A 23,904-nucleotide genomic window follows, 5' to 3' on the forward strand; every position below is an offset into this window, starting at 1 on the left:
TGCCTTGTCCGAAATGATCTGAATGCCAATTCTGGCTATGAAATCAGCATCTGAGTGATCTTGAAACAAACTATCTAATTTCTCCATGATTCAACTTTGCTGTCTGTAAAAATCAGAATAATATAATATGCCTGTACATAGTTTCTAAATTAAAACAATGAAGCAATTCAATAATAAACATGAAAATGCTAGGAAGAGTATCAGTATCTACATCCATCTACACACACAATGTAGCCATTATCTCCTTGAAATGGATAATTTTAAAAATCAGCCTTTAGTGACAGAGCCATGGTTTTGCATAACTTTAAGCCACAGGACTAATTATAGATGACACGAATCTTACCAACAGAACCGTGCTACTTAGGATGAAAAGAAACTTGCAGAAATGATAGTTTTGCCTCACTTTTAAGTCATGCGCTTAATTACACATGGCATAAAAATCTTAGCAACAAAACTTGCACTACTTCAGCATCAAAGAGATTGAAGAAATGATACTAACTGTCCAAGACATACGCAAATAAACTAACAAAAAGGATAACTGAGGTGGATAAACAGCCTTTCCTGGGAGAAACGGATCTAGAAAAGGAATGGAAATACACATCCCAGACAACCAGCGTCTACAAGGTGCAAAAACACTGAGCCCAACAACGCAAAAGGGCTCGGTGACCTAGGACATCGGAGTGGCTTGGCAGAGGTCAGCCCTTCCTTCTGCCCTGCCCACTCCCCATCCGCGCACACAGGACAAAAACTCCAAGAAAAGCAGACAGCACCGATACAAAAGGCAGCCGCGTACACGTCTGGAGCCCCGCACTTAATGAACGATCAGGGGCCGGACCTACCTCTCACAGACTTGCCAATGCTGTGCAAGTGAGTGATGGAACTGTAGTTCTGGGCAACACGCTTCAGGAACGCCTCCAGCGCTTCCTGGTGGTGGTAGCTGAAGTCCAGAGCGGCCACCAAAGGCAGCAGCAGCCCCAGCCACAGGCGCGCAAAGTCCATGTTCTGGAAATGAACAAAAGTCATAATAAAGCTGGGTACAGACGAAGGCACTGCCAGCCCTGCTCCTCCCCTCGCAGGGTCTCCCGGCACGAACGCTGCTGCCTGTTGCTCGGGAGGGAGGTGAAAGTTGCAAGCAAGCCCCAGGGGCAGCAGCAGTGCCCCCAGGTGGCCGGAACCCAAAGCTCAGCGCCGGGCCCCCTCTCGCCCCTCCGCTCCGCACCACCACCACACCGGACCCCGCGCGCCCCGCGTCTCACCAGCGCCCAGGCGCGCATCTCCACCAGTCCACGGCCACCCTGCCCGGGCCTAAGTTATACCGCGGTCAGGGGGCGGGGTGCCCGGGCTCCGCCCCCGGACACCTCGCCGGCCACTCCAGCGCTGTGTGGAGCCCTCGGGGGCGGGGCCTGGGCCGCCTTCGCACCTCCAGGAGCCGGCGCCCAAGGTTGGAGGTGCGTCCTGGCTTCAGCCACGCCTGTGCCCCGCGCCGGGCTCCGAGCTACCCTCGGTATCGCGAGCAGAGCGCGGATCTGGAGACTTTTAGGGCTCGGCCGGGTTTCTCGAGATTGGTGGTCCCGCAGCCCACCTGCAGCCAGGGCCGAGAGCCCGGTCCCGCCAGGCTCCCCAGTCCTAGCCTACAAGTGCAAGGGCTTTAAAGAAGAAAGAACGTAGGGGAGGCATTTGTGGCATAGCAGGTTAAGCCTCTGCCTGCCACTCTGCATCCCATATGGGCACCAGTTCAAGTCCCAGCTGCTTGGCTTCAGATCCAGCTCTCTGCTAATGCGCCTGGGAAAGCAGTGGAAGATGGCCCAAGTGCTTAGGCCCCTGCATCCACGCGGGAGACCCAGAAGAAGCTCCTGGCTCCTGGCTTTGGATCAGCCCAGCTCCGGCTGTTGTGGCCATTTGGGAAGTGAACCAGCAGATGGAAGACCTCTCTGTCTGCCTCTCCCTCTGTCACTCTGCCTCCTAAATAAATAAACCTTAAAAAGAAAAAAGAAGGAAGAACATGATGGGGGTTATGGGGAGAAAGAGAGAGGTTTTAAGTGCCCTCGAGTACAGAGTCCAGAAAATTTTCCCACACGTTTTATGTAAGATGGGATTTGACACAGTGAAATTTAAAACTGAAACTCAGGTGGGAGAAAGCAGAGCCACTGCTAGAAATTGCTTGTTTCCTCTACCTGCCCTCCCCAGTCCGACCCCCGTTCTTTCTGTGCTTGTACCCAGGGCAAACAAGAGCTTCACCCAAACCCCCCCGCTGCACCCTGCTCTGAAGGTGCACGCACGGGCACGTGCACACTGCCACCCTCACACTCGCAGCCTCACATGTGTACATGCACACCACCCTGTGGATTTTAGGAGCCTGGTCGGGGTAATGGGGGGCCCCCTGCAAGGGTTCCCTGAAAGCAAAACATCTGAAAAGGATTGATTTGAAATTGCATTCATGTTGAAAAGATTAAAAATACTGCTGCCAGGGGCACAGCCCAGACTAACTGAGCACAACTCCTCTTACCATGGGTGACTGCGATGTGCCTTCAAGGGTTGAAAGCACTTGTGAGGTGGCCTGCCCATTTGTTACGATGCAGATACAGATGAAGAGGAGGTGCAGACATTATCCCTAGAATCTAGCTCTTAGGAATCCCTGGGGGGTGCTGCCCTGATGGCATGCAGCAGAGGAGGCCTTTTTTTTTTTTTTTTTTTGACAGGCAGAGTGGACAGTGAGAGAGAGAGACAGAGAGAAAGGTCTTCCTTTGCCGTTGGTTCACCCTCCAATGGCCACTGCAGCTGGCACACGCACTAATCCGAAGCCAGGAACCAGGTGCTTCTCCTGGTCTCCCATGCGGGTGCAGGGCCCAAGCACTTGGGCCATCCTCCACTGCACTCCTGGGCCATAGCAGAGAGCTGGATTGGAAGAGGGGCAACCGGGACAGAATCTGGTGCCCTGACTGGGACTAGAACCCGGTGTGCCGGTGCCGCAGGTGGAGGATTAGCCTAGTGAGCCACGGCGCCAGCCTGGAGGGGGCCTTTTAAGAACTGAAACTTCACCGTCTCACTGTCCAGTTGCCAGTCCTTGATCTGACACTCAGGGGCTGTGCTAACTGGCTGTGCCTTAGTTTCCTGGCCGGTAGAATAGAAATTGTAATTGTGCCTACCTAGAGAAGGTTGTCAGATGCATTGTAAGGACTGTATAGAGCCCATTTGAAAATACATAATCCAGTTTCATTACTAAATCTTTAAGGATAATTTTCTTTTAAAAAGATTTATTTGATATGAAAGTCAGAGAGTTTTTATTTATTTGAAAGAGTTATAGAGAAAGAGGGAATCTTCCATCCACTGGTCCACTTGCCAGATCACCACAATGGCCAGGGCTGGGTCAGGCCAAAGCCAGGAGCCAAGAGCTTTCTCTGGGTCTCCCACAGGGGTGCAAGGGCCCAAGGATTTGAGCCATGTTCCTCTGCTTTCCCAGGCCATTAGCAGGGTGCTGGATAGGAAGCAGAGCAACCAGGACATGAAGCAGCATCCATATGGGATGCCAGCATTGCAGGTGGCAGCTTTACTTGCTATACCACCACACTAGCCCCAAGAATAATTTTTTTTTAAGATTTATTTATTTATTTGAAAGTCAGAGTTACACAGAGAGAGGAGAGGCAGAGTGACAGAGAGAGAGATCTTCCATATGCTGGTTCACTCCCCAATTGGCCACAATGGCCAGAGCTGCATTGATCTGAAGCCAGGAGCCAGGAGCTTCTTCTGGGTCTCCCACATGGGTGCAGGGGCCCAAGGACTTGGGCCATCTTCTACTGCTTTCACAGGCCATAGCAGAGAGCTGGATTGGAAGTGGAGCAGCCGGGACTCGAACCAGCGCCTATATGGGATGCTGGCGCTTCAGGCTAGGGTTTTAGCCGCTACACCACAGCGCCGGCCACAAAAGAATTTTCTAAGATTTAGATTTAGACTTAGAAAATCTTCACATGACATTGTAGGGTTTTGAGTGGATTTTTAAAACAGAAGCAGTAGTTAACATGTTAAATGTGTCCCCCGCTAGATGGCTGGAAGAGGTTCTCCTTTCATTGTTCAGTGATTAAGAGACTGAAAGGAGGGGAAATGGGCTTGAGAACAGGGAAGTGTAGGCGAAGTCATGGAAGGAACGGGAACTGGAACCGGCTTTAGAAATCAGACATTTGACTGACTGCTGCTCCAGAAAACCAGAGGGTGAGGGATGGCTGGAACTGCAGCTGTGGGCTTTCACACTCAGAGGGAGGGGAGGAGTGAGCAACTCAGAGAATGGAGGGAGGGAGTGCCCAAGACTGAGGTCTGAAGGTGGAGGACCTAGTGACAGGCAGTGTGGCCAGCACTGACACCACAGAGAGCTTGTTGGAAAGGCAGAATCTCTTGTCCCAATCCTGAATCAGGATATTCATTAATAACATTTCCAGATGATCCACATGGATATCCAAGTTTGAGATGCACTAGTATAGAGGTAAGGAAAAGAAAAAAGAAGAAGAGCATAGTGTTCCTGGCATCCCATATCAGAGTGCTGGTTGAGAGTCCTACTTGCTTTGCTCCTGATGCAACATTCTTCCTAATGCTCCCAGGGAGGCGATGGGAATGACCCAAGTGCTTGGGTCCCCTGCCACCCATGTGAAAGACCAGGAGGGAGTTCCTGGCTCCTGGCTTCAGCCTGGCCCAGTTCTGCCTGTTGTGGTCATTTCAGGCATGAGCCAGCTGATTGGAGACTCTCTCTCTCTCACTCTTTCAAATCAATCTTTCCTTTTTTCTTTCTTTCTTTTTTCTTTCTTTTTTTTTTTTTTTAAGTTTAGTGTTAGAGTTTGAAAGATTCAGAAACCAAAAGACTAATCTACTGGAGTAAAACATGAGAGTTAAGATTTCAGAGGTCAGGGCTGGTGCTGTGGTGCAGCAGGTTAAAGCCCTGGCCTGAAGTGCCGGCATCCCATATGGATGCTGGTTCTAGTCCCGGCTGCTCCAATTTTGATCCAGCTCTCTGCTATGGCCTGGGAAGGCAGTAGAAGATGGCCCAGGTCCTTGGGCCCCTGCACCCATGTGGGAGACCTGGAAAAGGCTCCTGGCTCCTGGCTCCAGATTGGCCATCTGGGAAGCGAACCAGTGGATGGAAGACCTCTCTCTAACTCTTTCAAATAATAAAATAAATCTTAAAAAAAAAAAAAAAGATTTCAGAGATCTTTCTAAACTTGACACCATCAAAGGTAAAACCATAATAAAAAGCTAATAATTTAGCAACATAAAAATGCATGCCTTCTGTACAGGAAAAACCAGCATAAAGGTCACAGGAATAATGACAGACTGGGAGAAAGGATTAATAGCAATTACAAAGTCAAGAAGGGGCAAAGGACATTAATAGGCAGTTTATAAAAGCAGTAATAAAGGTAGCCAATAAATATAGTAAAAGTTACCAACCTGGTTAGCAATCAAAGAATTATAATTAAAAGGGCAAAGTCAGTCTTTTGTATCCACAGCTTCTGCCTCTGCGTATTCAACTAGCTGTGGGTCAAAAATACTCCAAAAGTCCGAGTTTGAGTCTCAGCATCTCTGCTTCTGATCCGGCTCCCTGCTAATGTGCCAAGGAAAGCAGCAGATAATGGCTGAGGTACCTGGGGCCCTGACATCCACACGGGAGGCTCAGATGGAGTTCCTGGCTCTTGGATTTAACCTGGCCCAGACCTGGATGTTGCAGGCATTTGGGAAATGAATCATTGGAGGAAAAATCAATCTCTCTCTCTCTTTCTCTCCTCTTCCCTCCCTTCCTCCTTCCCTCCCTATCACTCTGACGTCCAAATAAATAAATCTTTTACAAAGATCAAAAGGAAAATTTACATCTGTGCTTAATGTGTATAGATATTTCTTGTCATCATCCCCTAAGCAATATAGTCTAACAACTATTTATACAGCATTTACATTGTATTATGTATCATATGTGATCCAGAGGTTTAGGTTGGGAGAACATGCTTTTTTAAAAAAACAGATTAATTTATTTGAGAGGCAGAGTTACAGGAAGAGAGAGGGAGAAACAGAGGGAGAGGTCTTCCAACCACTGGTTCACTCCCCAAACAGCTGCAAAGGCTGGTACTGGGCTAATTAATGTCGGGAGCCAAGAGCTTCTTCCGGGTCTCCCATGTGGGTGAGGGACTCAAGCACTTGGGCTATCTTTCACTGCCTTCCCAGGTGCATTAGCAGGGAGCTGGATTGGAAGTGGAGCAGCCGGGATTCAAACTGGCACCCATATGGTGCTGCAGGTAGAGGCTTAACCTACTATGCCATAGTGCTGGCTTGAGAGGTTGTGTTATGCAAACATTATGCCACTTTACATGAGAGACTTGAGCATCCTTGGATTTTGGTATCCTTGAGGATCTTGGAAATAATCCCCCATGGCCATCAAGGGCTGGTTACATTTTGTTTTGCTTATTGCTAAGAAAGATGTAAAGGATTAGGCCGGTGCCATGGAGTAGTGGGCTAAGCCTCTGCCAGTGGTGCCAGAATCCCATATGGACGCCGGTTCTAGACCCGGCTGCTTCTCTTCCGATCCAGCTCTCTGTTGTGGCCTAGAAAAACAGTGGAAGATGGCTTAAGTCCTTGGGCTCCTGCACCTGCGTGGGAGACCTGGAGGAAGCTCCTGCCTCCTGGCTTCAGATCAGCTCAGCTCCGGCCATTTTGGCCATCTGGGGAGTGAACCAGTGGATGGAAGACCTTTCTGTTTCTCCCTCTCTCTGTGGCTCTAACTCTCAAAAATTTTTTTCTTTTAAAAAGAAAGATGTAAAGGATTGACAATACTTGGGAATGGACAGGCTTTGGGGAAACACCATTGCCGATGCCGCGACGGGACTATATATTTGATACAACTGTTCAGGAGGGCAGCCTGGGAATGGACATCAGAAATTAAAATATGTTATTCCTTGCTAGGAATATATGCTTTAAAGGTAATTTGAAGCTGTACCGCACATTAGCAGCTTCATAAGTGCTGCTGTTTTAATTTTTAAAAAATATTTATTTACTTATTTGAAGAAAGAAAGAGAACATGCCTCTATCGACTGGGCTATTCCCCAAATGGCTGCAATGGCTGGTTGGAGCCCCAGACTCCATCCGGGTCTCCTACATGGGGGATAAAGACCCAAGCCCTTGGGCCATCCTCAGCTGCCTTCCCAGTCATGCTAGCAAGGAGCTGGGTTGGAAGTGGAACAGCCAAGACTAGAACCAGCATTTTGATATGGGATGCTGGCATTGCAGACATAGGCTTAACTCACTGCACCTTGATGCTGGCCTCTGCTGTTTTAAATTGTGACAAAGTAGGTAAAATCCAGAAGTCAAACTTCATAGCAGCTTGGTTAAACCAGTGGTTCTTGACCTGGGAGCAGTTTTGTGCACAGGAGCCATCTGGCAACATCTGTAGACGTTTTTGATGGTTGTGGCTTGGGGAGGGTGCTGCTGGTATGCGGATACACAGGACAAGCGACTGCAAAATGTCCTGCAGGGGACAATGCTGCCTCCCACAACATGACCTAGCTCCCAAAGTCCCCGGTGCTGAGCCTGAGACGTCCTGAGTCAAATGAAGACTATTATAGCCACATGGTTATTTCTCAGCCACAATAATGATGCTGTAGGTCTGCATTTATTGACTCAGGAAGACACATTGTTCAGTGGCAAGAAAAGAATCAAATAACAAAGCAAATGAATAGTAGGATCCCACTTAGGTAAAGCAGACAGATAAAAATTGTTCCTAGAAAAATGTTCCAAAGGTTACAAGGTGTTGCAATTGCATTGGGTTGCAATGTTTTTATTTCCTGTTTTAAATTTTTCTAAGTGCATTACTTCTTTTAATCAGAGAAACAATCAAGGCATTTTGACCCAAAAGCAAAGCAGAGCCAAAAGCACAGGACTCTGGGGGATGGGCAGTTCTGAATGAAGACAGGATCTGAAATGTCTTTGGCGTGAGTCACAGGTGTGCAGAGGAGGTCGGGAGTACTAGAAAGGGAAGCCTCGCTGTGGGATCTGTCCTGCTGGAGGCCTCTGAGGGTTCCTGAGATGGCAGGAGAGGCTAAATATCCACACATGTCAACAAGGATGGCAGGGACAGCAGAACGGGGCTGGCGTTACAGTGTGGCGGGTAAACTCGCCGTCTGCAGTGCTGGCATCCCACGTAAGTGTTGGTTCGTGTCCCAGCTGTTCCACTTCCAATCCAGTTCCATGCTAATGCACCTGGAAAAACAATAGAAGATGGCCAAAGTGCTTGGGCCCCTGCACCCACGTGGAGACCAGGAAGAAGCTCCTGGCTTCAGCCTGACCCAGCCCTGGCCATTGAGGTCATCTCGGGAGTGAACCAGCGGATAGAAGATCTCTCTGCCTCTGTCTCTCCCTTTGACTTCCAAAAAAAATATATCTTAAAAAAAAAAATAACTAGGTATGGTGACTTTCAAACTTGCTATTTTTTTTCTTTCAAAAGTGTCACAAGAAAATATGAATGAAGCTTTTTTTTTTAAAGACTTACTTTTTTTTATTTAAAAGGCAGAGTGACAGAGAGCAGTCTTCTATCCACTGGTTAACTCCCCAGATGGCTGGAGCTGGGAGCCAAGAACTCCATCCAGGTCTCTCATGCGGGTGGCAGGGGCCCAGGAACTTGGGCCATCTCGGCATTTTTCTCCCTTTAACAGGGAGCTGAACCAGAAGCGGAGAAGCTGGGACTCAAATCGGTACTCATATGGGATGTGAGCATTGCAGGCAGAGGCTTAGCACACTGTGCCACTGTGCAGTTCCCAAAAGAAACTTTTAAGACCTATAAATTTCAGTTATCCAAAAGAAATCATTCTTAAAACATACTTAGGAATTAATCAGTCACTTATGTTGCACTTTTGATATTTCACTGTTATTCACAGAACGTTCATACACATTCTTTTTAAAATAAACTTTTAAAAATGTGTTTATTTTCATATACTTAAAAAATAGTCTCTCACACAGAAGGAGGGGGAGGGGAGAGAAGAGGAGGGGAGGGAAGAGGGAGGGGGAGGGGAGGAGGAGAGGGGAAGGGAGGGGGAAGAGGAGAGGGGAAGGGAGGGGGAGGAGGAGAGGGGAAGAGAGGGGGAGGGGAAGGGGAGGAGGAGGGGGAATAGAGGGGGAGGGGAAGGGAAGGAGGAGAGGGGAGGGGAGGGGAGGGGAAGGAGGAGAGGGGAAGAGAGGGGGAGGAGGAAAGCGGAAGGAAGATCTTTCATTTGCTGGCTTACTCCCTCGAAAGCCTGCAACAGCCTGTGCTGGGCTAGGCCAGAACCAGGAGCCAGGAGCCAGGAGCCAGGAGCCAGGAGCCAGGAGCCAGGAGCCAGGAGCCAGGAGCCCTGAGTTTCCTACATGGGTGGCAGGAGAACCAAGCACTTGAGCAATCATCTGCCTCCTAGGATGCATTAGCAGGAAGTTGGACTTGGAAGCAGGGAACCAGGCCTCTCACCAATACTCTGCTAAAGGATGTGAGTGTCCCAAGTGGTGGCTTAAACCACTGGGCCCCAAGGCCTGCTCCTCCACAAATTCTTAAAGCTAAATTTTTGAGCACACTCTTATCTCCCTAACATCAATTCTTAGGCATGCAATTGTTAGGTAAAAGAACATTTGCATTTTTAAGACAATATGCTTGGTCAAATTCTACTCTTATAAAACATAAAATGTATAATTTTCAACCTGTTAAAAAACAATTCTCAGTCGGCACAGCGGCTCACTAGGCTAATCCTCCACCTAGTGGCGCCAGCACACCGGGTTCTAGTCCCGGTCAGAGCGCCAGATTCTGTCCCGGTTGCCCCTCTTCCAGGCCAGCTCTCTGCTGTGGCCAGGGAGTGCAGTGGAAGATGGCCCAAGTACTTGGGCCCTGCACCCCATGGGAGACCAGGAGAAGCACCTGGCTCCTGCCATCGGATCAGTGCAGTGCGCTGGCCGCAGCGGCCATTGGGGGATGAACCAATGGCAAAAGGAAGACCTTTCTCTCCGTCTCTCTCTCTCACTGTCCACTCTGCCTGTAAAAAAAAAAAAAAAAATCTCATACAAATATAGAGTAAGGATAGGTCAAGTTTTATTTTGACTCATTAGCAGGATGAAAAGGCTAGTTCAAAGAAAATAATGAGAAATTATATATATATGTATATATATATATATATATATATATGCCACTAAGAAAAACCAGCACCCTGAAATTTTTCTAAATTAATACTAAATTAAATATAAGTCCTTTTAATGTCCTATAGGACAATAAACCATAACCTTTAGTGCTGTCCCTATAAAACAGAAATCATTTTCATCTGTGCAGCCAAAAATCATTCATATCTCTATTGGGCAAAATATTATCATCTCACCAATTTTCTGCAAGTTAACACCTAAGTTTATAGTTATGAAATATGCAGTTAATAAGTCAAAGCTCAGCTCACCTTGGGTCGTTGGGCCATTAGCTGGACCTGTTAGGCAGTGTCCTAGGTTGAAAACCAGGCTAGCAGGCTGTGTTTTATTTTTATTTGTATTTTTTTATTTTTTTGACAGGCAGAGTGGACAGTGAGAGAGAGAGAGAGAGAGAGAGAAAGGTCTTCCTTTTTTCCATTGGTTCACCCCCCACAATGGCTGCTACGGCCGGCGCACCGCGCTGATCCGAAGCCAGGAGCCAGGTGCTTCTCCTGGTCTCCCATGGGGTGCAGGGCCCAAGCACTTGAGCCATCCTCCACTGCACTTCCTGGCCACAGCAGAGAGCTGGACTGGAAGAGGAGCAACCGGGACAGAATCTGGCACCCCGACCGGGACTAGAACCCAGGGTGCCAGCGCCGCAGGTGGAGGATTAGCCTAGTGAGCTATGGCGGCACGGGCGCAGGCCGTGTTTTTAACTCCCAAGTTCTGGGTCATTTTTTCCTTACCAAAGCCATGTCGGTTGACAGTCCTTACTAAGTAAAACGTGAATGTGGCACTGCCTGCGTGGCTCTGCATTTCCGTTTCATACATGAGAAATGAAATCTCGTGATTCTAAGGTGCTTATCCTCTGTGAGTGATGCAGCTGGACTCTTCTCGTGTGCTTATAGAACACTTACTCTTCCTCTCTAAGAATCCTGCAGTGTGGGGCCAGCGCGGTGGCGAGCGGGTACAGCCTCTGCCTGTAGTACCAGCATCCATTATGGGTCCAGTTCGAGTCCTGGCTGCTCCACTTCCGATCCAGCTCTCTGCAAAGGCCTGGGAAAGCAGTAGAAGACGGCCCAAGTGCTTAGGGCCCTGCACCTGCGTGGGAGACCCAGAAGAAGCACCTGGATCCTAGCTTTGGATAGGCATAGCGCCAGCCATTGCAGCCATTTGGGGAGTAAACCCACGGATGGAAGACCTCCTTCTCTCTCTGCCTCTGCCTCTCTGTAGCTCTGCCTTTCAAATAAATAAATCTTTAAAAAATCATCCATTGTGTCTTTTGCTCATTTTTCTAGTGATCTATTAGTCTTTTCCTTCTGGAATCATAGCTTTTTGATACATTCTTATAAATTTTATTTTTCTTAAATTATGCAGTTATTAATCTGCTTTTTTTCTAGTTGATTTCTAGTTTTTACATTTACTTTTTCTCATTTTAGTTTAATTTGTAAATATTAATTTTTTACACTTGCTTGAGGCTTGCAGGAAACTTGAGCAGGAAGTACAGGGAGTTCCCTTGTCCTCCTTCCCTGCCCCTCCCCTCACACAGTTTCCTGTAGGATTAGCATCTTGCGTTAGTGTGACACGTTGGTTACAGCACAGGAGTCACTAGCAATACGTCATCACTAATTAAATGCCTAGCTTATATTAGAGTTCACTTCTTCTGTTATACACGCTAAGGGTTTCGACTGACATACAATAACGGTGTTAGAAGAATTTCAGTGCCCTCCGAGGCCCTTGTGTTCCATTTATTCATCCCTCTCTCTCCCCACTACATTTAAAATTTTAATCCACTTGGAATCTATCTTCCTGTCGTGTGTGAGGCAGGTGTTAACTGTGTAGACACTGTTCCGTTGGGACCCAGGATTCCAAAGCCTTGGCCTCTACTCGCCCAGGCTTCTCTGAGAGGTCTACAGGCAGGCGCCCCGTCTGCCTTTGACAGCGATGGTGACAGTGGAGCCATCCTCCAAAGGAGCAGGGCTGGGGAGTGCGGCACCCTGAGGCTCCTTTTGCTTAAGTAAAGGTTTAAGGACACAGATTTTTAGCTGCCGTCACTGAAACAAGAAAGTGCTTTAATGCTACGTTGAAATTGGGTCACAAATTCTCCTTTCTTAGGAAATACTGCCCTTTATTCTGAGATGGTTCCCTTCCTATACAACATTCTTGAAAAGTTATGGCGGCCGGCGCTGCAGCTCAATAGGCTAATTCTCCACCTTGCGGCGCCGGCACACCGGGTTCTAGTCCCGGTCGGGGCGCCGGATTCTGTCCCGGTTGCCCCTCTTCCAGGCCAGCTCTCTGCTGTGGCCCGGGAGTGCAGGGGAGGATGGCCCAAGTGCTTGGGTTCTGCACCCCATGGGAGACCAGGAGAAGCACCTGGCTCCTGGCTTCGGATCAGCGCGGTGCGCCGGCCGCGGCGGCCATTGGAGGGTGAACCAATGGCAAAAGAAGACCTTTCTCTCTGTCTCTCTCTCTCACTATCCACTCTGCCTGTCAAAAAGAAAAAAAGAAAAATTATGGCATAAAACATAAAATTAACTCTCTTGATCACTTTCCAGAGATATTTTGATTTTATTTTTTAAATATTTTTCTTTATTTGAAAGGCAGAGAGAGTAGGAGAGGAGGGAGCGAGAGAGAGAGAGAGAATGACTGATTTATCTTCTATCCAGTGGTTCACTCCCCAAATGCATGCAGCAACCAAGGCTGGGCCTAGCTGACGCCAGGAGCCTGGAACTCAGTCTGGGGTCTCCCATGTGGGTGGCAGGGACCAAGCACTTGACTTGTCACCTGCTACTTCCCAGGGTGCACAGTGGCAGGAAGCTGCAGCTGGAAGCAGCACTGGGACCCAAACCCAGGCCCTCTGGCATGGGGTGGGGGGTCCCGATGACGTCGTCACTGTTGTGTTAAATGCCCGCCCATACCCCTAGTGTAGTAGCATCAATTCAGTGCACACTGTTTGCAAAACAGCTCTAGAGCTTTTCCAAATCTTGAATGAGTGAAGTTCTACTCACTGAACAACTGCTCTGTTCCCCCTCCCCCACTCCTGCCCTCCACCATTCCACTTTCTAAGACTTTGACTACTTCAGATCCATGACATAAGTGGAATCATGCAGTAATGTCTTTTTATGGCAAATATTTCACCTGGTATAATGTCTTCAAGGCTTATCCATGTCGTAACATGTAACAGATTCCTTGTTTTGTAAGACTGAATAATATCCTGGAGTATAAAGGTGTCATATTTTCTTTATTCATTTGTCCATTTGTGAATGTTTAGATTTTGCTACCTTCTCTCTGCTATGGTGAATAATGCCTCAGTGAACATTCTTTGGAATTGGAATTCTTTCAATTCTTTGGGACAGTTGGATTAGGTGATCATTCTATTTTTTATTTACTTATTTATTTGAAAGAGTTGCAGAGAGAGGAGCAGAGAGAGAGGGAGAACTTCCTCTCCTGGTTTGCTTCCCAGGGCTGGACCAGGCCAAAGCCAGGAGCTTCTTCTGGGTCTCCCACGTGGGTGCAGGGTCCCAAGCTCTTGGGTCATCTTCTACTGTTTTCCCAGGTCACAGCAGAGAGCTGGATTGGAAGTGGAGTACCCGGGACATGAACTGTCAATCATACGGGATGTTGGCATCACAGGCAGTGGCTTTACCTACTATGCCACAATGCCAGTGCCAAATAATTCTATTTTTTACTTTTAAGTACTCTTCATTTAGTCAAAACTGCATCATTTTAAATTTTCACCAATAATGCACAAGGCTTCCAGTTTCTCCATGTTCTTGCCAGTATGTGTTATTTTCTTTTTGTAATGTGTTTGGAGGCCAGGAAGTCCGAGACCTCAGCTTGGCTTTCTCTCTCAAGATTGTTTTGGCTATTTGAGGTCTTCTGAGATTCCATATGAATTTTAGGATTGTTTTTTCTATTTTTTTCAAAAAATGCCACTGGGATTTTGATAGCAATTGCATTGAATAGGTAGATTGCTTTGGTCAGCATGAATATTTCAACACTATTAAGTTTTTCAGTCCGTGAACATGAAATGTCTTCCCATTTGTTTTTGCTTTCCTATATTTTTCATGTACTTTTTTTTTTTTTTTTTTTTGACAGGCAGAGCGGACAGTGAGAGAGAGAGAGAGAGAGAAAGGTCTTCCTTTTTGCTGTTGGTTCACCCTCCAATGGCCGCCGCGCTGCGGCTGGCGCACCATGCTGATCCAAAGGCAGGAGCCAGGTGCTTCTCCTGGTCTCCCATGGGGTACAGGGCCCAAGGACTTGGGCCAGAGCAGAGAGCTGGTCTGGAAAAGGGGCAACCGGGACAGAATCCGGCGCCCCGACCGGGACTAGAACCTGGTGTGCCGGCGCCACAGGTGGAGGATTAGCCTAGTGAGCCACGGCTCTGGCTCATGTACTTTTACAATGTGTACTTTTTGTTGCTCACGTGTTTGTGTGAGTGCATATGTACACACACAAGAGGGTTTTAATGATGGTTACAGTAGTTGGTAGAGTTTTTTTTTTAAGTTTTATTTACTTATTTGAAAAACAGAGTTACAGAGAGAGGGGGAGAGGCAAAGAGAGAGAAAGAGATCTTCCATCAGCTGGTTCATTCTCAAAATGGCCACAACCTGGAACTCTATCCAGGTCTCCCGTGTTGGTGACCTAAGTGCTTGGGCCAACTTCTGCTTCTTTCTCAGGTGCATTAACAGGGAGCTGGATTGGAAGTGGTGCAGCTGGGGCTTGAACAGGTGCACATATGGGATGCCAGCATTGCAGATGGCAGCTTTACCTGCTATGCCACAATGCCAGTCCCTATTTTTAAAATATTATTTCACCCCACACAGATTCATCAATTCTTCAAACATTTAAACAGCACCTACTCCTTCTGCTATTTTTACTGTTCAACTATAAATAGCAGTAGTTTACATTTATTATTTACTTCTCATGCCAGGTGATTTCTCCCTTCTTTAAAAAAAAAAAAGTCCAGCTTCTACAATTTTGATATACATGATCTCTTTTAAACCTTACAATATCTTGATGAGTTAGACACTGTGGCTACCCAGTTTATAGACAAAGGGTGTTGGGAGAAGTAACCAGCCTGGGGGCCCCTACACGTTCTGGCTGGGGTGGCAGGCATGCAGCCATTTCTCAGGGGATATTTTTGCCATGAGCAGCCTTGAGGTGAGATGGCATCTTCCTCTAGGACAAAGAGTAGGTTGGCTTCTGCTTCCCAGAGAAGCAGCGGGTTCCTGGGCGCTGTTTCTTAGCTCCCATACAGCCCTGCTGTGTTGAACACACCCACCTGGGCCCTCCACCCTGCGCCTGCAGGAGCTGGGGTGCAAGCAGAGCCAAGGTGGGCCTGAGCTCATGCTGCTTGCTGTGCAGCGAGTGATCAAATCACCCATCTCTGACCCGGAAGTCTCGGGTCTCTCACCAGCATCCAGAAAGCAGCAACTGGCGAACTTCGCCTGTGCACTCTCAGGCCCGGACAGAGAAGCTTCTTTGCCGGTGTTCCCACAGGCTGTAACTGCTGCAAAATAAGGACTCGGATTCTTTACTCTGACCTGGTAAAGACAGAGTGCCTGGTGGACAGCAGACATTTAATAAATACTTGTTGTTTTTCTTTAAGAATTATTTATTTGAAAGACAGAGTTAGAGAGAGAGAGAGAGAGAGAGAGAGAGAGAGAGAGAGAGGTCTTCCATCTGCTGGCTCACTCTCCAAATGGCTGCAACACCAGGGTTGGGCCAGATTGAAGCCATGAGCCTGGAACTCCATCCAGGTCTCCCACATGGGTAGCAGGGGCCCAAGGACTCGGGCCATCTTCCACTGCTTTCCCAGGTGCATCAGCAGGGAGCTGGATCAGGAGTGGAGCAGCTGACACTCAGGCTGGTGCCCTTATGGGACGCCATCCTTGTAGGCAGTAACTTAACCCACTCTGTCACAATGCTGGCCCTAATTAAATAGTTGGTGAATGAATATGAGAGTACTTCAAAATGTCTGTGGAAATGGAAAGATAAGTTTATTTTGGTGCAAAATGATTCTGAAATTTATGCATGGAGGGATCTTCAAAAAGCTCAGGGAAAATAAAAATTGAAGAACTGCATGGAGTCCAAAATTTTTGCACCAAAATAAGCTTATCTTTTAATTCAAATTTTCTATGCGGTTTTGGAAACTTACATGGTAGATAACGTCTTAAGTGGTTTACATTTATATCTCATGCAATCATTTTAACAACCCTGGAAACTAAGGATTATCTCCCTGTCTACTAGTGAATGAAGCACGGTTGAGAGAGCTTGAATAACTTGTCCATGATCACACAGCTAGAAAACAGTGCGCTCAGCTTCTAAACCTACTCTTTCAAACTTTAAGGCCTGTCTCTCAGGAAAATTCAGTCAATAAGGCAAGATAATCTTGTTAAGTTTTCCTTTTCTTAGAATGTACTTTTTTCATCCATGTGCACACGAGGGAGATAGAGACAGACAGACCCCAAATTTCCACAACAGCCAGGGCCGAGCCAGACGGAAGCCAGGAGCCTGGAACTCCATCCGAGTCTCCCACGTGTGTGGCAAGGGCCCAGGCACTTGAGCCATCACCTGCTGCCTCTCCGGATGCATCGGCAGGAAGTTGGCTTGGAAGCGGAGTAGCTGGTCCCAGGCTCTCCTCCGTGGGATGCGGGCATCCCGAGCAAAGCCTTAACCTGCCGTGCTGCAACGCCTGCCCCATATTTTCCTTTTGTTCTTAAACATGAATTTTGTTGAAATTTCACATTCAGAATGCAGTAACATGTGCTGACGTCATTCAGTGATTGACATGGAAGCCTCCCGCGTCCCATTTCTCTAAGAGGGGCCAGTTTTTATCTTAAACTTGATTCTCTGGACCAGGGCTACCTTCTGCAAAGCAGCTCCGGCAGGTCTGATCTCTACCTTTACTCAAATTGGATCTGAGTGTTCTTAATAAAAATAAAGGAGACAGTGACTTCACAGTGCTGTCAAATGGAAAGATTGCCATCTTCAGCAGGGGCATGCAAATTGTTAGTGAAAAGTTAGATGGCTTCCATTAAGAGCCAAGATTCTATCCGAGTGATATCCACAGTGAAATCTGCAGATTTAAAGAACACAGTTCAACTCAGACACGCTCTATTTAAAACAAGAACTCTGTAGTCTGTGCTGTACTTCTTTTTAGAAAATTGTCCCATTTTTTAATTAACAGACTTTGTTTTTGGGAACAGGATGCCTTTTCATAAACACTCTCTCGGCATCGTGACTATGCTTTCTGTGTTGTGCACGTTGTCTATGAAAATCTGAAAAGAGTATTTCTTGTATGTCGAACGTGTGACTGTACATACGTTAGCGTTCCTTTGGGAGATTTAGAAAGGATTTGTGTGTACATCTGCATCTGTGATAGGCATTTTGGATCCTAGAATTTTGGATGGCATACAGAAAGAAATAAAAGCAATACTTTCTATCTAAGTTATCAAAAACACAACTGCAGGAAGGATGCAACCATCCATGGCGGCGAGGGTCAGAGTCCTGTCCCTGTGGGTGTCACACAGCCCTGCCCTGTCCCGCTATCCTACTGTGATCCATTTATCTCTTTCTCCATGATCCGTTCCTTGCTTTGCACCAGGCGCTGAACTAGCTTCTAGGGAATGCAACTGTGTACAAGACAGGCCTGGCCCTGCTCTCACGCTGCTTACATTCTAGCAGAGCCAAAACTCTGGAGAATCTCATATGTCCTAGGGAGCATGTGATGGGGGTGGGGGGCGGACACCATTCTGTCTCCCATCCGCTGACACGGAGACAAAATCGAGCTGCAGTCAGATCACAACTGGTCTGACACCCCACTGTGACCTAATGCATTAGCTGAGCACCAGTGTCAGAACAACCGAAACAAATGGAAAATTTTATTAATTCAGGAAGATCCCCCAAACAGGGTGAGGTTCATGGTTGCCACGTGGATTCCAGGGCAGAGGTCAGTATGTGCTTGCTGATTTCTAAGTGTTAGGCTAGGAAGGATGGCGTGTGAATAGATTACACTCAGACTTGATAACCAAAGCTGTCCATTGCTAAAAGTCAAGTCTGCAGGGCTACACTGCCTTTGGTTACAGCTTAGCTCTGTCAGTTACTGTGTGGCCTTGAGTAAGTTACCTAAATTCTCTGTGCTTTGTGTCCTTATATGTAAATTGGAACCAAATCAATGTGTTGATCATATGGGATTATAGGGATTGTATTGGATTGTATATATTAAATGAGTTAATAGATGTAAAAAGTTTAAGGTGGTGTCCAGCATGTTGTAAATGCATGTCTCAAATTGAAGCAAGTATTATTAGTAGCTAAAATGAGTGAGATGGAGCAAGACAGATAGCATATGTTTATCTTTCACTTTTATTTCTACATCTCAGCTCCTTCCAACATATTGCCCTTTTTTTTTTTTTTTTTTTTTTTTTTGACAGGCAGAATTGCGCCGATCCGAAGCCAGGAGCCAGGTGCTTCTTCCTGGTCTCCCAGGCAGGTACAGGGCTCAAGCACTTGGGCCATCCTCCACTGCCTTCCTGGGCCACAGCAGAAAGCTGGACTGGAAGAGGAGCAACTGGGACAGAATCGGCACCCTGACTGGGACTAGAACCTGGAGTGCCGGCACCGCAGGCGGAGGATTAGCCTAGTGAGCCGCAGTACCGGCCTGAAATGCATGGTCTTCGAGTGCAAAAGCAATGCTCACCTTTTCTGCTAAACTTTACTTATATGGTGAATTTGAGAGAAGGCTTCCTGGGCCGATAAAGCGAATTTCTCAAGCCTAAGCAGTAGTAACTTAGCAGCATTTAATGGGATCTATAAATTATGTGGAAATCAACACATCTCACATAAGAACGGGTGAGAAATGTACTCTTGAATCCTTCGGAAACAATTTAATCATTGAATCTCGTTTCAACTCTAGTTTTTTTCTTTTCTTTTCTTTTTTTTAACATTTACTTACTTATTTGAAAGTTGGAGTTAGAGAGAGAGAAAGAGAGAGAGAGAGAGAGAGAGAGAGAGAGAGAGAGATATCTTCACTCTACTGGTTCAACCCCAAATGGCTGCAGCAACCAGGTTTGGGCCAAGCCAAAGCCAGGAGCCAGGAGCCACATCCAGGTCTCCCGAGTAGGTGGCAGGGGCCCAAGCACTTGGGCTGTATTCTGGTGTCTCTCCCAGGCCAACAGAAGGGAGCTGGAGCCAAAGTGGAACAGCCAGGACATGAACTGGTACCCACACGGGATGCCAGAGTCACAGGTGGTGGCTTTACCTGCTGTGCCACAATGCTGGCTCCTCTAGCTTTTGTTTCAAGTGTCAGAGAACTAACTGGGCATTTGGCACAATAGTGCAAGTTGTTGCTTGCAATGCCCACATCTCCTACCAGGGTGCTAGTTGAAATCCCTGCTACTCTACGTCCAATCCAGCTCTTGCTAATGAGCACCCTAGAAGGCAGCTCAAGTACTTGTGTCTCTGCCACCTACATGGGAGACTCCTGACTTTAGGTTGGCACAGCCCTGGCTGCTGCAAGCATTTTGGAGTAAACCAGCAAATGCAAGCTCCCTCTCTGTATCCCTGTTTCTGTCTCTGTGCCTTTCAAATAAAATTAAATTTCAATTTTAATGTTGAGAAATTCCTACTTTTGGCTTATTTACCAAAAACCTATACATTCTAAAACCCATGTACTCAGCTTTGTTAACACCTCATACCTTCAGCAAAAAGAAAAGGGCTAAAGAGAGACAGGAAAAGATGTATTCATGTATAGCAGAGACGATCTGCATATAGTTGAGATTTGTAAGCTCATCTTATCATTTACATCTTTACTTCTGAAAGCAGCCTAAATCAAATCTATTCAACAATGACTGCCAAAGATCAAATTACAGATATACTTAGATAACACTCCACACACATCCTCTCTCCTCACCAGTGACTGATTCACTCAAATGGTTAACACTCTTTATTCAACATCTAGTGCGAGGCAAGCACTATGAACATGTGGTGAAAAAGAGAGGCCCAGGACTTTACTAGTTTGTAGTCTGTTGGGAAAGGCACTGCGACAATTGCTCAGATACTGCGCTGAGGCAGATCATGGAAAGGAATTTGCAGGCTATTGTGCGCAAACAGAAGGCGGTCCTTGAACTGGGGTCAATTTAAGTAGAGGTCAGAAAGGATTTCCTGAAGGTGTGTCCGTGGAAACTGAAGCCCAAAGGATAGAGGAATGGAAGCATCCATGTAGATTTTTACACTTTTATGTAGTTTTTCTTATATATCATCACACATATTAGAAACAGTGTTGAATGGCCAGTGTTGTGGCAAGCAAGTAATGCCACTGTCTGCAATGCCAGCATCCCATGTAGGCTCTGGTTTGTGTCCCAGCTGCTCCATTTCCTATTCAGCTCTCTGCTAATGCACCTGCGAAAGCAGGAGATAGCCCGAGTGCCTGGGCCCCTGCACCCTCGTGGGAGACACCAATGGAGTTGTTGGTTCCTGGCTTCAAATCAGCTCAGCTCTAGCCATTTGGGGGAGTGAACCAGCAGATGGAAGATGTCTCTGTCTCTTTGTTGCTCTCTCTGTAACTCTTTCAAAATGAATAACTAAATCTTTTTAAAAAAGAAAAAATAGATAACGACTAGCTTAATTTTAGAATATATTTGTACTAATGTCACTTCGTCAATCCGTTTCCAGCATCACTCCTCTCACATAGCTATTCCCCATGCTAAAGCAGACTCACAAGGCCCACAATAGAGTCTAACAAACAACTGGACCAAAACCTTTAAGGTCTCAGCATTGCCGAGACAGGTTTTTCTCTAACTCATATTGCAATTGAACTTTAGACTATATAGTCAGGATTTCAGTTTCACCTATTGAGAATCATCAGAAATGTTGAAATCCAAGTTTTATAAATGCCTTTTTTTCTTTTTAAAGATTTATTTATTGGGGGGGGAGGGAGGGGGGGGAGAGAGAGAGAGAGAGGTCTTCCATCCACTGGTTCACTCCGCGAAAGCCTGCAATGGCCAATTTAAAAGCGAATCCAAAGTAAGGAACCAGGAGCTTCTTCCAGGTCTCTCATGAGGGTGCAGGGGTCCAAGGACTTGAACCATCTTCTACTGCTTTCCCAGACACATTAGCATGGAGCTGATTGGAAAGGGAGCAGCCGGGACTTGAACCGGTTCCCATATGGATGCTGGCACTGCAGGCAGCAGCTTTACCCACTTCGCCACAACGCCGGCCCCTACAATTACTTTCTTGATCTGTCCCCCCAAATACTCTGGATTTTATTATCTCTAGAGCAGCTGGAATATGAGAATCTGATAAAAACTGCTAACACTTTATTTTCCAGGGTTTATATTCAAGAGTGAAGCTTCCTGTTCTAGGACCTTAAACACTCCTTCACCAGGGAGATGGAAAAGGGGTGATGAGTGCTCACTGGAGGAAACTTCGTGCCCTGGTGAGGTGAGAATGCCTGACGTGAAAGGCCGACACCAAAAAGGAAGCCTGGAATATCCAGGACATAAAACCAATGGGCTGTTGGTTAATTCCCGAAGATTACACATTCTCTAGTTCCTGGTGGCTGTCTTTCAGGGTGTTCAGGGGTCTAGGAAGGCACTGGGGTCTTCTGGGGGAGGGGGCATTCCCCTACCCATTCACCAACCTCTCTTGAGCTCCAGAATTGGCTTTTGGAAGCTGAGGAAGTGTAACCCCCAATCCCAGTGAAGCCGGTTTCCAGGCGTGCAGCAGCACGCTTGGGACAAGCGATCTCAGGGATCAGAAATCTCAGTGTGTCAGTAGTGAGAGGGACTGCATAAAGGACCTTCTGGAAGGACTGGGAGGCCTAGAGTTGCCTCAGAAGTCAAAGGGTCTTGCTGGAGTCCAGCATCTTATAGCTCAGAGACAGTTTATTGCTGCCCCACCACTCAGTAAGTGTACCAGTGGAAATGGTGGTGACGTGCGATGTCCTGACCCTTGCAACAACTGCTCCGTAGCCAGAGGCAGACTGGAGGTGGAGGTATGAGTACTCCCTCTTTGGTGGCCTGCAGTTGTATGTGGGCATGTAGATTTCCTCCACTAAAAGGTAAGCTCCCTAAAGGGCAGGAAATACACGCAGATGCTCCTTGATTTACCATGGGGTTACATCCTGATTGAGCCATTGGAAGCTGAAAATAGTGTAAGTCAAAAATGCATGGGGCCGGCGCTGTGGCTCACTTGGTTAATCCTCCGCCTGCGGTACCGGCATCCCATATGGGTGCCTGGTTCTAGTCCCGGTTGCTCCTTTTCCAGTCCAGCTCTCTGCTGTGGCCCGGGAAGGCAGTGGAGGATGGCCCAAGTGCTTGGGCACCTGCACCCGCGTGGGAGACCAGGAAGAAGCACCTGGCTCCTGGCTTCGGATCAGCACAGCACCAGCCGTAACAGCTATTGGGGGGGTGAACCAACGGAAGGAAGACCTTCCTCTCTGTCTCTAACTCTGTCAAATAAATTAAAAAAAAAAAGAAAAAGAAAAAGAAAATGCATTGAATACCCTTATTTCACTGAGCATCACTGCTGGGCAACACAGCCCACTGCAGGGTGTCACCTTGTGATGGCAGGGCTGACACGGAGCTGTGTCCCCTGCCACTGCCCAGCACTGTGACACTATCACTCTGGCCACTGCTAGCCCAGGGACAGATCAAAATCCAAACTCACAAGTATGGTTTCTACTGAATGCATAATTCTTTTACACCAATATATACTTTTAAAAAAGTTAGGTTGAATCATCCCATGTGTGTACTTTATTAACTTCTTTATCCTCCATGAGGGCCACCGGGGGTAGGCATTACATATAGTGGTTAAGATGCTACTTAGGATGCCTTCATCCCATATCGAAGTACGTGGGTTCAAGTCCTGGCTCCACTCCCAGCTCTCGCTCCCTGTCAGTGGCACCCTGGGGAGCAGTAGGCGATGGCTCAGGTTCTTGAGGTCCTGTTTTCCACGTGGAGCACCTGCACTGCGTGCTGTGCTCCCAGCTTCAGCCTGGTCCAGCCCTGACTGTTGTGGGTGTTTGAAGAGTGAACCAGATGGAAGATTGGCTGTGACTGAGAGTAGAAATAATTAATGTAGGGTTATGTTCTAGCAAGCAAAAGTGACTTCGTAAGAAGAGGAAAAGGAAGAAGAACATAAAGAAAGGAGCCAGACTCCATGGGTTATGTACCAGCGTGAGGGGAGAGGGAGTTGGAATCCTTGGATGGGTTCTTTCTGAGCGGGAGCTTCTCTCCTCGTGGGAGTGTATAATCCCCGTTGGTAAAGCATTTGAGGTTGTTTGGAGGAGCAGAAGGGATTCCTATCTAAGTGATAATGGGGTGAGGGTAGGCAGGTCCTCACAAAGTTCATGAAAATGCATATTATGAAAAAAAAACCTACAGATTTCAAAAGCATATCCAAATAAACTTATCTTTTAATACCATTTCCCCACAAACTTTTGACGTGCTCTTGTATCTTCTTAAAGCGTTCGTGTTACTTAAAGCTTGCTTTTGGGGGACAAAAGCCTACTTTAATGTTTAAAAATGTATCCAACAGATCATGGAGCAGACTGCAAATATGATTTGTTTTAAGGATACACTATGAGCCTTCAAAGACGCATCCCAGTTAGGAAGAGCTTCTTCCTGCTTTTCCCTCAGAGCCATGCTAGTCGGACAAGATCCCTTTGTTTCGACATCGGGAGGAGAAGGGCAAGAGGAACAGGTATAAGGTACTGGCGAGAGTCAGGCCACAGCCTGCCTTTCCCTGAAG

The 23,904-nt window shown here is 47.1% G+C and overlaps 1 protein-coding gene across 4 annotated transcripts in view; it reads right to left on the reverse strand.

Annotated features, from left to right (window-relative positions):
• Positions 1-23,904, reverse strand: part of CPM (carboxypeptidase M) — a 144,250-nt gene that overhangs the window by 93,841 nt on the left and 26,505 nt on the right. For 2 of the 4 annotated variants that reach the window (XM_051846435.3, XM_089308656.1), the window contains exons 1-2: positions 1,257-1,340; positions 836-1,002 (exon numbers count right to left, since the gene is read on the reverse strand). In XM_051846435.3, coding sequence (XP_051702395.1) covers positions 836-1,002; positions 1,257-1,274 — 185 coding nt within the window. In that variant the 5' untranslated portion in view covers positions 1,275-1,340. Of the gene's footprint in view, positions 1-835; positions 1,024-1,256; positions 1,341-23,904 lie in introns of those variants that run through there. The other 2 variants (XM_051846436.3, XM_089308655.1) reach the window with 2 other exon arrangements.

The sequence above is a fragment of the Oryctolagus cuniculus genome, chromosome 11 (genome assembly GCF_051225735.1).
Source record: "Oryctolagus cuniculus isolate XC-2025 breed Fujian yellow rabbit chromosome 11, ASM5122573v1, whole genome shotgun sequence".
NCBI classification, from domain to species: domain Eukaryota; kingdom Metazoa; phylum Chordata; class Mammalia; order Lagomorpha; family Leporidae; genus Oryctolagus; species Oryctolagus cuniculus.